Below are 15,974 nucleotides of genomic sequence, written 5' to 3'. Positions count from 1 at the left end.
GAAAGTCAGCCAAAAAAGAAAGAAGAAAAAAGTGCCATTCAGTCTGCTATAAGCTAAGTCTGGAGTTAAAACTCTACAAACACTGGTGGACCTGAGCAACAGATGGGTCAAATGAAACCCTTTTGTCTAAAGCTTAATTAACATTTCAGACTTATTTTCAAAAGAAAACTTCTGAATTCATAACCATGCATACCTCCTCAATCAGCAGCAAAAGCATGGGCCTTAGACAAGGTATCTACACAATCATACCTTTAAAGCATGCTTAGATACTAGAGACATGTCAAGAACAATATGACACGGATAGGTATGAACTTCTAGATAAGGGACTAACAGTTAAGAAATCTATATGCTTAGGTGGAAAAATAAAGAACTGTATTATCAAATCTGAACTCTAACCTTCCCCTCTATATGTACAGAGGAATGAACTAAAGATAGAAAATAAGTGCATTAGTTAAGAAAATTTATAACACCTATCTGCTTCTATGTGGACTAAATACTGTGAATCAAAATTGTTACAGATAATAAAATACATTTACTCAAAAAAAATAAAAGGTGCAGAATGAAACAAAATCACTTACAACATATAAAATCTTTCAATATACCATTTCCCCAAAAAACACCTCATTCATCCTGGCAGCAATTAGGGAAATAAATGATCTCCCATGGAGGTTTGAAGACCAGTCTTCAGCAGCAATATTTCAAGTGTCCTGCTAAACAGGTAGTAAAGGCTCTTCACCATGACTGATTATAACAATTTCTTAATGAAGGTGAGAAAATCTTTACCTATCAATACCATGTCTGCAGGTGTACAATTTTTAACCTATTGTTCTGTCTTAACAGCTATCTTCTGAGATCATCTAGAAGAGAAACTGGTATCCTGACAAGAAACCTTCTCCCCTGGACACATCCAATATCACCCCCCCCCCCCCGATAAAACTTTGTGTCCCAGTACAGACACTAGAACTGCCAAAAGAGGACAAGGTTGACCCGGATTCATAGTGACAAAAGGACTAAACCAAAGCACACTGGAGAGGTAACTGAGTGGTCTAAGGAACAAAAATTGGCCACTACATGTACACCAACCACTGGTGGAGGCACAGACTGAGCCTGTTTAGTCAGCAGAGGCAGAGTTGGCAAAGATATTCAGGTTAGTTGTTATTTCTTTCTAGGAACTATGGAAGTCATACCAGCAGGAATGAGATAAGTATTCATGCTGTGACTGAGGAATCTGCACTGAATGCTACTAGGATTGCTGGAATGATTTTGGTCAGAAGTTAACTTGTCAAAAGCCTACACAATCTGCACACTTACCCTTAAAGAGAAAAGACCCCAAACACAGTAATGCACACGCAGTACAGTAAAATACTGTGAAAACCCCAAAGAAGTAAAATTAGTGTGACAGAAATAAATATCAGGTAAGTTGCCACAACATGAAATAAGCACTACACGCCCTGTAAACGACCAAACCATACACTAAAATCCTATTAGAACCCTTTAGAAGAAAAATTAGTCAAACATGGCAGGTAAGTTGACAAAGTGTGAACATAAACACTACAGGCCCTGTAAATGTGCAAGCAGTACACTAAAATCCTGTCAGAACCATTTTGAAGTTGAATTAGTCTGACAGAAAACTGGCAGATAAGTTGTCACAGTGTTAAGACAAGCACTACATGCAATGTAAAAGCACAAACACTGCATTAAAATGTTGTCAAAAACTCCTTGAAATAAGATTTAGTCTGACAGAACAGATAGCAGGTAAGTTGTCACAGTGTGAGCACAAACACTTCATGCTCTGTCTTTCACTGTTCCTGGTCAAATAAACCAGTGCCCCACATTTAAAATTTTATAAGACATTAAAAGGTTTGCATAAGCAGTACACTTCTACATAAAATAAGCCTCAACACTAGACAAAGTTAAAAATAGCGGTCCCAGACAGGAAACAGTGGGGCTAAGAAATACTGGGTTTCTTAAAGGGGCAAAAATATATAGATATTAAAAAGTATAAAATATATTTTTACAACACACGCACACAAATATATTTATACAAAATATAGACATATAAATATAAGATATATATATATATATATATATATATATAGATAGATAGATATAGACAGATAGATGGATATTAAACACATTAAAAATAAATATTTCCTATGTGGGAAGGTTCCCCCAAAGGGGACTTATCTGCCAGAAAACAGCTGAAAGGCTGGCTGCTGCTTCTGTGAAGCCACTGTTTCTTCACAAAGCAGCAAAAAAGTACCAAAGATTTTCCACTATGACTGCTGATTTTACATCCTCTGGGATGGCCAATCAGCAATCAGATCGGATGTGTAGGAGGCAGCCAGAGCATATGAAAGCGGTCAGGTTGTTGTGTCTTGAGCAAGACACAACCCATATTGCCTAAAGGCTACTACAGCAGTGGGAATGATTAACATCTGTGGGTTATACAAACTACAATTCAGGCACTTGATAGATCCACTTTATTGGATTCTACAGACTAGTCATGACAGACTGTGGAGAAGGCAAGATCCAGGTCTAACTGCATTCAAGATTGTAGTCTGCAGTCAGCAGACCAGGGAATGTCTCATTTTTCAAGTACTAGTCTGTAGTACAGTATTTGTCTGCTACACTGTCTTGGACCTCATATCCCTGCCAGGTAATTACATTTGTTTAAACCTGAGCTCTGTCACTGTTCTTCAGTCAATTTAATAAGGCAGAGGGCCAAACTGAATCACCAGTGAATGAGATTAAGTAAGAGGCACAATTATAGAAGTGCAGCAAAGGGGGAAAGGAATGAGGGGATGATGGCCCACTTACTTTTTATGTGAGAATGGAAAAGAGATAACCATGCCACAGTTACTGCTAGGGCAATCCATGGAAGCATGTATAGATGGTGGGAACTGCTAACATACTAAGTCTGCCAACTAGACATTTTGGAGATCATCATGTGTGAATCACATGCATGCATGCTTCCAGCACAGACACCAGAATCATGCGCCTTAAACAGAAGGTAACTGTGACATAAAATTAAAAGCCTGGTCTTGAAATGTGGTGGCATTCTAGGGTTTTGCCGGTGGATGTTTGTCCTTCAAGTCAATGAACAAGGTGGTAATGGGCAAATAGTCAAGCCACAGGAGCTTGAGATCATTGTTGGTGGGAATAAACAAATAAACAGACATACGAAACACCTGAAAAACAGATTGAAATTACTTTTCTTGATACAACAGATTAAGCTTCAAGGCAGGAGGTAAGGAGTTACATAGAGTGAGATTTATGCTGGGTTAAATTTTATACTGAGAAACATGGTCAAATCAAGTAATTAGTAGTAACTCAGTTAATGGCATTTAATGCTGATCATCATGTTAACTCAACAGATATGAGAGAACGCATTTCTATTTACCTGCTTTGTGAGCTGTTCCTCACATAACTTATAAAGTACGTAGAATTTCTGTGCCAGTATAACGTTTTCAAGAAAACCACAGCTAGCAAGCTTGACTCTCATGATGATCTGAAACAGTAATAACATCTCAGAGTTTGTCAGAAAAATAAAGTGCTATATTTTTATTTACCCAAAAGAAAGAAACCTAAGTGTTATTCACAAATTCACACATATTAAAAAGAAAATTACTGTAGCACCTTTTTTTTCTGTAGTTTTGTTACAAAAATTTGTAGTGGCTCTCAAGTAAATGCCTTGCATCTCTGATGAAACCTGGAACTTAAAATTCTTGCCGAAATCAGAAATGTTGACTACTGGCCTGTATTTTTGGCAGACTGTGTATGAAGACTATTGCAAAACATACTGCTGTGTAAGCATACGTACCGTAACAGTAGATGTTCTAGTAGATCACTGTTGCAGTAGCCTAACCTATTTGGGTCCTGCCCCAGTGACTGGACAGCTTTCAAAGTTTAAGGACAACTTACACGTCTTCTGTATCAAGCTAAATTAGACCTCCCATATGAACACAGTGAGAGTGCTTATTTAATCAGAGCTTTTTGACAAGAAATAGGTATTGAAGGACTATGAAAGGATAATGCTAGGAAACAAAACCAACAGTAAACTATATACACAAGGATCTTTACAACTGCACTCAGGCAATATAAAAATGAACAGGCAAAATAAGGGTACTTGAATGAGGGGCTGCTACTGCAACAGTGATCTATTCCAACATCTACTGCTATGGTCAGTTTACTGAAACAACTCTACTACGTTCAATACTTAGATCACTACTGCAATAGCCTAAGCTAATTGGGTTGACTAGCATAGTTTAGAAACCAAGAATATGGGAGGAAAATAAATAAAAAATCCAGGAGCCCTGGAGAAATGTCTTACCGAAGGCTATTCTGGACATGGAAAAGGAATCTAGTTTGTAGTTTTCAGCAAAAAGTATATAAAGAGCACCAAGATGCTGCCTCTAGAATACTTCTCAAATCCATCCCCTTCCAGAAAGCCACAAAAAAGTCAAAACCTTAGAGAATGGGCCCAAACCCTGCCTGGAAGTGCTTATTATGGTGAGTATAACAAAAGGCAATAGCATGCGATAGCCATCTGGAAATAGTCTGCTTTGACATTCTTTGTAGAAGACAAAATGAAAGCTATGTTCTTAACATGATACTAGAGCCTTTCATTCATGTCTCTCTGATACAAAATATGGGAACAAGGACCTACTTGTCAGATCAAATCCAGCAACATCAACACTTTAGCCTCAAGCCCCTTAAGAAGTTTCCTTCTCACAATGCATATGTCTCCATAATCACCTCAGATTTTGGTCGATACCTAAGAAGTAAAAAGAAGTTATGTACTCACCATAACGTTCCATGTGAGTTGTTCATCTTGCCTTCATTCTCACTCACGGGTTCACTCGGCCAAATGCAAAAGCTCGAGGTCTTCAACCAGCTCGTGGCCTACTCCCTATCCCATGATGCACTGGTGCTTCCCTCAGATCTTATTTGCTGCCAACTAAGCTGACTAGATAAGTTCCTCCAAAACAAATAATATCCAAGGATACACTAGATAAGGACTAAAGACAACCCAGACTTGTTTCAACTTCTCGGTCCACAAGAACTTGTAGGAGGTTGGAGGGTGGGACTTAAGAATGAAGGCAAGATGAAAAACTCACATGAAACATTACGGTGAGTACATAACTTCTTTATGTGAAGTTGTTCTATCTCGCCTTCATTCTCACTGATGGGTTAGCGTCCCAAACACCATCTTTCTCGGGTGACTCACGGAAGTATATTCGTCAAGACAGTGGAACCAAAGGAGGCCCTGTCCCTGGAGGCCTTGTCCAATTTATAATGAGTGATGAAGGTATGATGTTTAGACCATGTGGCTGCTGCACAAATGGAATCTATTGGTAGTTTGGCCAGAAAGGCTGAAGATGTGGTAACAGCTCTAGTTGAGTGGGCCTTTATGTTTTGATGTAATGGTGAATGGACAGAATTGTATGTAAAAGAGATGCAATCTGATAACCATTGTGACAAGGTGGGTTTTACCACTGGAGCACCTTTCTTTGAATCTGAAAACAAAACAAAGAGCTGTTCTGATTTTCTGAAGTCATTAGTCCTGTGTAAAAAGAAATGAAGCTGCCTGTGGACGTCAAGCTTGTGCAGCATATGTTCCATCTTATTAGTATATTTAGGGAAAAAAACAGGTAATTCTATTGTCTGATTGAGATTTGTCTCTGAACAAACCTTAGGTAAAAAAGATGGATTTGTGCTAAATGAAACTCTGTCATTATGAAATATTAAATATGGAGATTTAATGGACAAGGCATGTAACTCTGAAACCCTCCGAACTGAAGTAATAGCTACTAGAAAAATGGTTTTCCATGATAGATATTTCAGGCCACAAGATGAGGCCGGTTCAAATGAGGGTAAAATGATTCGAGAAAGCACAAAATTTACATTCCATGGTGTAACTGGGGACGTAATGAGTCTCAAATGAGAGGTGCCCTTATGAAAAGCTTTATAGAGTCTGTGGGACATGATATTAGACCCCTGATCACCAAGGTGAAAATTAGAGATTGCTGCTAATTGAACTCTAATGGTTCCAGCAGCTGCCCCTTCAATGAAAATGTTGGTCAAAAACTCAAAATGGATGAAACTGAAGCTAGATATGGGTCAATATTGTTTTGAGATGCCCACTTCCTGGTAGATAATTTATGGGAGGATATTCTAATGTGCTGAGCTGCAGCTGAGAGATTTTGAAACCTGGTAATTCTTGGAACTGGAGCAGCCAAGTTGTCAATTTGAGGGTGTGAAGTGTAGGATGAAGAGTCCCTGATGAATGAATCAGAAGATCTGGAACTGGGTCCAGGACCCAAGGTTCTTCCAATAGATGAGGCTGAAGAAAGGGGAAACAAATCTGATGAGGCCAGTAAGGGGCTATTAGAATGATGGTCCTTCCCAGAATCTTTGCTTTCTGTAAAACTTTGGGTATCAGTGGAAAGGCATAAAGGAGAACCGGGGGCCAACTGTGTACAAGCACGTCCCTTGGGGAATCTCCCGCAGGGGGGGGTTACGGCAAAATAGCTGCTGCATTTCGTGTTCGTTGGGGTTGCAAAGAGGTCACAGCAAGGCTGGCCCCATCTGCAGAATATCCTTTTCACCACTTCTTGTTTCAGGGACCACTCGTGAGGCAAAAGAATTGCTCTGCTCAATTTGTCTGCTATCACACTTGACTTCCCCGAGATGTGCATTGCTATCAGAAATTGTTGGGTGGAAGTTATCCATTGCCATACTTCTCAGGGTCTCTCAACATATGGAGTAAGATCTGATTCCTCCTTGTTTGTTTATGTACCAGACTACTGATATGCTGTCCGCCTAAATTTCAATAGTCCTTAGAGGAAGGGAGTCTTGAAAAGACTGCAACACTAGAAGTACCACTCTCATCCCTAGGATATTGATATGCAGGTGAGTCTCGTGTTCTTTCCATGTTCCTTGGGCTGTTCTTCTCTGATAATACCCTCCCATCCTATCAGGGAGGCGTCCGTGGTCACAGTGACAACGGGAGTGGGTAGAACAAAGGGGCGACCTATTATTATTTGTTGAGATGTCAGCCACCACCGAAGGTCGTTCCTGCATGAGTTCGTTATCACAATTTGATGCGACATCGGAAGTTCTTGAAAGGACCATTAAGTGAACAGAAGCCATTGCAGTATACACATATGCATTCAACCTAAAGGAATTGCAATGAGTGCTGCTGCCATTGTCCCCAATAATTTGAGCACCACTGAAGCTGCGGCTTTTTCTTTTGATAGAAGATACAGGACCTGTTTTTGCAGAACACAAACCCTTTCTGGTGAAAGTTTTACAGTCATGGAAATGGTATCTGTATCTGCTCCTATAAAAACGGTACGTTTGGGTGGAGACAAGGCAGATTTTTCTGAGTTTACGATAATCCCTAACTGACTGCAGAGGTTTAAGATTGTGTCCTGTGTTTGTATGAGATGATGCCCGGTGGTGGCGGTGAGGAGCCCGTCGTCTAGGTATGGAAACACCTGAAATCCTAAACGTCTCAGGTGAGCCGTGACTACTGCCATGCATTTTGGTGAACACTCTGGGGACTGTAGTGAGACCAAAGGGCAGAGCTCGAAACTGGTAGCGACTGGTTCCCAGCCGAAAGAGCAGATGATCTCTGGATGGTCTGGCCATTTTGATGTGGTCGTACGTATCCTGGAGATTTGTTAAGCACATCCAACTGTCTTTTCCGAGAAAGGGAGGTATCAACTGTATCATGACCACCTGGAACTTTGTCTTTTTGACAGATTTGTTTAGTCTGCTGAGATCCAAAATGGGTCTCCAGTCCTGTTTTCTTTGGAACTTAAAAGAACCTTGAGTAAGTTCCGGATCCTCTCTGGTCTAACGGGATTGGTTGGATGACTCTTTTATCTAGCAACCTTTGAATCTCTATGGTTGCTTGTTCCCTCTGAATGGGTGGAATGTCCTTGGGTCAAATGGAGTGCTGCAAGAGAGAAAAAGTAAACTGATTACTAGAGGACTGGTAAAGTCCTTATCTAATGCGTCCTGAAAAGCAGATTTTACCAGTCCTCTAGTAATCAGTTTACTTTTTCTCTCTTGCAGCACTCTAGTACTGAACGAGCGGCATATGGAGCAATTTTCTTGGAGGTGAAACTCCCCCAAACAATATACACAGTCAGAGTGTCAATCAGTGATGGACATCTTCTGTCCACATTTAGGGCATTTTTTGAAACAGATTTTGATTTCTCCTGGGACATGGCTACAATTCTACAAAAACAATACCCACAAGGTTTCTATCTAAGAAGAATAACACACCTGACTAGAAGTACAATGAAAATAGAAGTTATGTTCTTACCATAACGTTCCATGTTAGTTGTCTTCTTCTCGCCTTCTTCTTGCTGGATGGGTTCGGAGCCGACCTCGGCTCCGACTCGGCCACTCTAAAAGCTCGAGAGTTGGTTCCACCGGCTCGAGGCTCCCCTTATATCCCACAATGCTAGGCGAGAGTTACCTCAGATCTCGTTTGTAAGCTAACCCCAGCTTATACTAGTTACAGAATAACTCTAAACAGAGTCCACCTCTAACAACAGGGAGAAAGAAGGGTGACCTACATCCTGATTCAGGAGATATGCAAGCAGCATATGTCTAAGAAAGAGGTGGTAGAAAGAGAGGTCACAATCACAACTCCTCTAGGTCTGTCCAGGCCAGGGGGAAGGAGGGTGGGACGCAAGAAGAAGAGAAGAAGACAACTAACATGGAACGTTATGGTAAGAACATAACTTCTATATGTTAAGTTGTCTATCTCGCCTTCATTCTTGCTGGATGGGACCGCGTCCCTAGCACCTTGTCCCGGGTGGCCTAACGGAACAGACTCCTGAGAACAGTGGAACCAAAGTTAGCTCTATGCCTAGAAGCTAAATCCAACTTATAATGAGAATTGAAAGTGTGAGGAGTAGCCCAAGTAGCCGCTGCACAAATGGTGTCAATAGGCAGTCTGTCTTGGAAGGCTAAGGAAGTAGCCAAAGCTCTTGTAGAATGGGCCTTAGGTTTATTAGGCAGCTTTTGGTGTCTAATCTCATAAACAAGGGTAATCAGAGATGTAAGCCATCTAGATAATGATACCTTTGAAACTGAAAGTCCCTTTCTGCCTTCTGCATAGGAGACAAACAGTTGGTCAGATTTTCTGAATTGTTTTGTTCTATCCAAATAGTACCTCAACTGACGATGAACATCTAGCCAGTGTAATTTTTGTTCAGACCTATTGGAATATTCTGGAAAAAAGACAGGGAGGTCAATGCTTTGATTTAGATTTGACGTCGAGACTACCTTAGGTAAAAAGGACGGGTTGGTTCGTAAGTATACCCTGTCCTTATGGAACAATAGATAAGGAGGTCGACAGCTGAGTGCATGAAGTTCTGAGACTCTTCTAGCTGAAGTAATAGCTACCAGAAAGAGAGTCTTCCATGATAGCAATTTTAAAGAACAGGATGCTGCAGGTTCGAAAGGGGGTAGAATCAAAGAAGTAAGAACTAAATTTAAGTCCCAAGGAGAAGGAGGATTTCTTATAGGAGGTCTGAGAAGAAAATCTCCTTTCAAAAAGGCTTTGCAAAGCTTGTGGGACATTAAGGCAGACTCAGAAATACCCACATGAAAGTTAGAGATAGCTGCCAATTGAACTTTAAGAGTAGAAGGGGATGAACCTGCATGGAAGAGTTCAGCTAGAAAATCAAGGACTATTTGGATGGAAGCAGTGAAAGGATCTATGTCCCTTCCTTGAGCCCAAAATGTGAAACGTTTCCACTTACTCAAGTAAATCTTCCTAGTGGAAGATTTATGGGAAGCTATCAAAATATCTCGAACAGAGTGAGATAATTGAGGAAGCCTGGCTAAGGTTGGAACTGGAGGAACCAAGCAGTGAGGTTCAGAGAGGGGAGGGAGCGATGTAACTGACCCGATTGATGGATCAAAAGATCTGGAACTAGGTCCAGATGCCAAGGTCGCTCCAGTAGAAATTGATGTAGAAAGGGGAACCACACCTGTCGAGGCCAGTAAGGAGCAATGAGGATCAACGAGGCCTTCTGAGCGATAGCTTTCTGTATCACTTGAGAGATTAGTGGGAAGGAGGAAATGCATACAGAAGTCCCCGGGCCAAACTTGGACTAGAGCGTCCCTGCTGGGTTGGCCTGGTAAAGGGAATAGGGTGAAATAATGTCTGCACTTGCTGTTTTGGGGAGTAGCAAAAAGATCGCAGCAAGGCTGACCCCACTTGAGAAAAATCTCTCTCACAACAGAGTCTTTCAGAGACCACTCGTGAGGCATGAGGATAGCTCTGCTCAATTTGTCCGCTATTTGATTGGACTTCCCGGGATGTGCGTTGCTATCAGAAAACGCTGAGAAGAAATCGCCCATTGCCACAATCTGAGTGCTTCTCGACACAGGGGGTAGGACCTGGTTCCGCCTTGTTTGTTGATGTACCACACTACAGACATATTGTCTGTCTGGATTGCAATCGTTCCCAAGGGGAGAGAGTCTTGAAGGGCTTGCAACGCTAAAAGCACTGCTCTCATCTCCAGAACATTTATGTGCAAGTGGCATTCGTCTGGTTGCCATGTGCCCTGGACCGTCCTGCCCTGATAATGCCCCCCCCACCCGATCAGGGAGGTGTCCGTTGTCAGAGTAGCAACCGGAGGGGGAGGAACAAAGGGTCTTCCCAACCAGAGCTGAGGGGAAGACATCCACCACATGAGATGATTTCTGCATGCCTGCGTGATCATAATGGTGTGGGACATTGGAAGTTGCTGGTATGACCATTGTGTAAAGAGCATCCATTGAAGGATTCGCATGTGGAATCTGGCTAATGGAAGCAGAGGTATGGCCGCCATAATTCCCAACACTTTCAGAACTAACCTGGCTTTGATTCTGTTGTTGTTGAAAAGGAATGAGACCAGTCTGTGTATGTCTGTTATTCTCTGATCTGTTAGCCTCGCAGACATGTCTACTGTGTCTAGATTTGCGCCTATGTAGGTAATAGTACGACAAGGCGACAAAACAGACTTTTCGCAATTTATTGAAATGCCTAACTTTTGACAAATGCGAAAAGTGTAATCCCTGGCCATCAGAAGGAGATGCTTGGTGGGAGCTGTGAGGAGCCAGTCGTCCAAATATGGAAACACCTGGAATCCTTGTCGTCTCAGGTGAGAAGCTACCACTGCCATGCATTTGGTAAACACCGGGGGCAGTGGTGAGACCAAAGGGCAGGGCCCTGAATTGAAAATGACTGGTTCCCAGCCTGAAGCGAAGGAATCTTCTGGAGCGTCTGTTCATTTTTATGTGATAGTACGCATCCTGAAGGTCTATAGAGCACATCCAGTTTCCTTTTCCCAATAGGGAAGGATGGACTGCAGAGTCACCATCCGAAATCTTGTTGTCTTGACTGATCTGTTCAAGATACTGAGATCCAAAATTGGTCTCCAGTCCCCTGTTTTCTTTGGAACTAAAAAGAACCTTGAGTAGATTCCGGATCCTTGCTGGTCTGCTGGAACTGGCTGAATTGCTCTTTTGCAAGCAGTTTTGAAATTTCCAAAACCGCTAGATCCCTTTGTGCGGTGGAACATCTGGAGGGATTTTTGATTGTTTCGAATGCGAAGAAAGGGGATAGAATAGCCTTCGAAATGACGGACTGTACCCATTTGTCTTGAGTCAGGGATAGCCAGGCTTTTGGGTACAGTGACAACCTTCCCGACTGCCTCCGAAGGTGGGCAGCCGGGCAACACCTCAGGGATGCTGAAACGGCTTATCAGAGAAGGCTTCTCGATTGCCCTGGTTCTGGAGCCCCTTCCTCGAGGGCTTATCGCCTACCATTGTTATTCCGCCTCTGCCTCTGGCGGGTAACGACTTTGTGCGCCAGGCGAAGTCCCTTGATTTTGTTTACGGAACCACATTTTCCCACTTTTCTGGCCTTTGGGGTAAGGCCTAGAAGGAGTAGAAAACGGACTCCGACGGCAGAAAGAGTCTTGCCATCAGTCTCGCACCTAGTCAAGGTTTCTTTCACTTGAGGACCAAAGAGAGATGATCCATCAAACGGGAGTTAGTGAAAGACGTCTTGAAGGGGTCCGCAAATTGCATAGCCGCATCCAGGCATGCCTACGTAAGGCCACACCTGTCCCTGCGGACCTACTCGCTCCATCAGCCGCATAAGAAAGGAGGCGCATGGAGGAGTTGGCTATGGAGTTAAGGGTAGCCAGCTGAGTGTTCATTTTATCTTGAAACCCGCAGCTGTAGGATCCTTCAACATGTCACTCGCTTCTTTAATCAAGTCCCTTTGAAGACGAGTGAAATGGCACAGGTAGTTCAGCTTAACGCATAGTAAATGTCGCTGACGAAAACATCCGCTTCCGTACCTGTCCATGGACCTAGATTCCTTGTTAGGTGGATGGACAGGTACTGAAGGATCAGCTAGTTCCTTCTTAGTGGCAGCAGCTACCACCATAGCATCCACAGAAACTCCTTTTGTCAAGAACTGCTTGTCTGCTGGTGCCGTTATGAATTTGGAGGGTCTCCTGGGAGTGGGGTCCACTGAATCAGGAGCCGTCCATGCCTTTTTAGCAACCACCTGCATGAGGGGGTCAAAGGGGGGGATACCCAGGAGGTGGAAGGGCGAGAGCCAAACGCCTCAAGATATACAGATTCATCCTCCGAAGGGTTAAGGGCTGGCCAATTTCCCTCTGCTGCAGGAACTCTAGAATGTCTGCAAAAGAGACATCTGCAGAAGGGGAACGGGGGAACCTCGGAATCATCTAAATCTGTATCAGATGTGATTGACTCAGGTGAGTCAATGTGTTTCCTCTTACACTTCCTCTTCCGAGGGGGCTCTTCTGCCAAGTCAGGAGAGGCCTCGGAAGAGGATGAGATCCCCACAGGGGGTTCCTGAGGAGCTGGCTCTCTGCGGTCCGGGATGAGGGAGTGAGTCGACTTGACCTGAGGCACCGTAGAGGGAGGGGCGGACGGCGCTGACTGTGGGGTAGAGCCAGGCTCTAACACACTCCGCATGACCTCGAAAGCACCCCTGTCAGGCAAAGCCAGAGGTCCCCGCTCCGAGAAGCTGAGAACCCCCCTCGGCACCGACAGTGATGGCTCCGAGGCCGATGTCGGAGCCAAACTCACCAGCGCCGAAGCTCCGAGAGGAAGAGCGGGGTCGGACAAGGGTCCGATGCCACTCACCCCCTCGGAGCCGATGAGGGAAGTCCAGCGCCGAGATTCTTCCAAGGAAGAAATCGGAGCCGACGACGGAGCCGAAGACAATTGTATCGGCTCCGACGCTATCACAGTCTCGGTTCCGACACGACCCGGCTCCGAGCTCAAGAGAGTCGAAGGAGGAATATATTGATGGACAGGGGCAGGCATCGACTGATGAGTCGGGCTCTGAAGCATCTGGGCCAGTGCCTCGGACTTAAGAAGTCGACTCACTACCCTCTGAAGGTCATGATCCGACAACCTCGATGACCTAGAGGAGTGAGATCTTTGGCTCCGTTCAGACAGCAGGGGAGATCCTGGAGCCGAATGAACGGAGCCAAGGGATGGTGACCTGGACCTCTTCCTAGTTGTTGGCTCCGAAGGTCTGGTCGGAGCCGACACGGAAATTTCTAATACCTCGGCTCCAGCCGGAGCCGAGGGAACCACAGAAACTGTGGACTGAGACTCATCGGCTCCAGCTGGAGCCGATGTAGGCAGAGGTTTAGAAGCCTTAGGTCTCGGCTCAGTTGTCGGAGCCGAAGACCTAGATGCCTTGGAGGGCTTCCCTGAAGACACAGTTAGGGAATCCTCTGGCTTGAGTAAGCCTCTTAAAATTAACTTATTTTTTCTTTCCTGCAGGACCCTGGGGCTGAAGCCATGGCAAACAGCACAGGAGTCCTGCAGGTGCAAAGGTCCCAGACAGTAGACACAATAAGTGTGAGCGTCTGTCAGAGACATTTTCTGACAGCACGCATCACACTTCTTGAATCCGGAGACCTTTGCTTCTTTAGACATCTCAAAGGTGTAATCACACACACAGTCACAAACACACTGATTACACCCTGTCTAGTTTAACTTAACATAAAACAACTATCTAGGTTTTAATTTAAGAAAAAAAATAACACACACACACTCCACTAGGGAAAGAAAAAGGCCTGTAGGCCCAGGAAAGAACTTAAAGTTCTTGTGGGGAAAAAACAGGAATTTTAAGAAGGGATAAGAATTCCTCTAAACTAAGGGAAATAAGTATAAATATTAAAATTAAAGGGGTTTTAATACACTAACTTTACAAGAAAGTCACTTACCAAGAACCGGTAGAAAACCAACACCTCGATCGCTGTAGCGGCAAACGAGATCTGAGGTAACTCTCGCCTAGCATTGTGGGATATAAGGGGAGCCTCGAGCCGGTGGAACCAACTCTCGAGCTTTTAGAGTGGCCGAGTCGGAGCCGAGGTCGGCTCCGAACCCATCCAGCAAGAATGAAGGCGAGATAGACAACTTAACATCAACTATTAAAGCCTTGTAATTTAAACAGGCTATAATATTAAGGAAGAAACAGCCCTAAATAAAAAATGGGCTATCAAAAAGATACTTAAGCTTTTTTATAATACAGGCAATTAAACTAACTCTAACAACAACCACACCACACACAGTTATATATATTGTAAGAAATCTAAACTATAGCAATTTACTATAAACTAAGAACTATCCACACTTAGAAGAAAGGGAGTTAAACTAGGCTAATAAAAACGGCCACAAAGGAGGGAAAGAAAAAGGAACACTATTTGTAAATCCCTTAATTAACTTGTTTAAACTAACAGCTACTATATAGAAGAGGAAATTGTCAAAAAATGTACTAAAACGTGAAAAATACTTATTTTCACTGGCCAGAGCTGGTGAAATGCCTGATCTGTTGCAGCAGTTAATGAGATCTGAGGAAGCACAAGTGCATCATGGGATAGGGAGTAGGCCACGAGCTGGTTGAAGACCTCGAGCTTTTGCATTTGGCCGAGTCAGAGCCGAGGATCAGCTCTGAACCCATCATTGAGAATAAAGGTGAGATGGAACAACTTCACATCTATGACCTACTGTTAGGGAACAATCCCAGCTGAGGAATTAAACAATCTTTCATATATTACAAAAGAAGGAAGAGGGATGGAGGAAAGAGTTGTCATAGCGGACAGACATGAATGAAAGGATCTAGTGGTATGGTAAGTAGATAACTTTCATATTCTATTTACTCAGTCCATCTGATCAAACATATGGGTCAGAATCCCAAGCTATGTATTTCCTAAGTGACCTTATGACAGGAGACCTTATAGGACAGTAGTGCTGAAGGAAGCCTGGACTCTGGAGAAGCAGTTCAGTTTGTAATGACTAAAGAAATTATGCATGCATGAACATGTAGCAGTATCACACAAGCCACCTACAGAAGAAGAACTGAATAAGGCAGTACAGGTGGCCACAGCCCTTGTGGAATGCATCTTAGGCTTACCAGGCAATGGCTTATTCTGGCTGATTTAAAAGGTGATACAATCTGACAACCTTCTAGAAAGAGGGAGAACTTTAGACACTTCCTGTCCCAGTTTATTAACGGTGAAGGAAATAAACAGTTGTGGATCTTTCCTAAAGAATTTGGTTCTGTGAAGATCCTTATAGCTTCCCAAAAGGAGTCCACACACAAAATCTTTCAGAGCAAATAGAAGTGATTTGCCCTCTGGGCAGACATTCAACATACTGACCCCTTTTCCTGCACCAGTTTCTAATATTTTCCTTTTCTTGGAGTCTTTCAGTCTGACTCTAGCTATTCTACCATCAAAGTTCAACTGGCAGCAATATCTGATTTCCATGTAGGCTTTTAGGATCATTCTCTAGCCTCATGCAAGGTCTGAAAACCTTTCCTAAAAGATATGTTTCTACTTAGACCTCCTAGCAAAGATCCAATACCTCCTTGAAATCTGAATCTGGTGCTGGAAGTT

General features: G+C 43.3%; 1 protein-coding gene across 1 annotated transcript in view; it reads right to left on the bottom strand.

Annotated features, from left to right (window-relative positions):
• LOC122816787 (dynein axonemal heavy chain 8-like) overlaps positions 1 to 15,974 on the bottom strand; it is a 9,517,065-nt gene that overhangs the window by 1,971,132 nt on the left and 7,529,959 nt on the right. Inside the window, 1 exon segment of the mRNA XM_044089814.1 lies at positions 3,404 to 3,511. Coding sequence (XP_043945749.1) covers positions 3,404 to 3,511 — 108 coding nt within the window.

This window comes from Protopterus annectens, chromosome 1.part1 (genome assembly GCF_019279795.1).
Source record: "Protopterus annectens isolate FY-2018-M chromosome 1.part1, PAN1.0, whole genome shotgun sequence".
Lineage (NCBI taxonomy): Eukaryota > Metazoa > Chordata > Ceratodontiformes > Protopteridae > Protopterus > Protopterus annectens.
The sequence above is the reverse complement of the archived record's forward strand: the minus strand, read 5'-3'. Positions and strand labels throughout refer to the sequence as shown.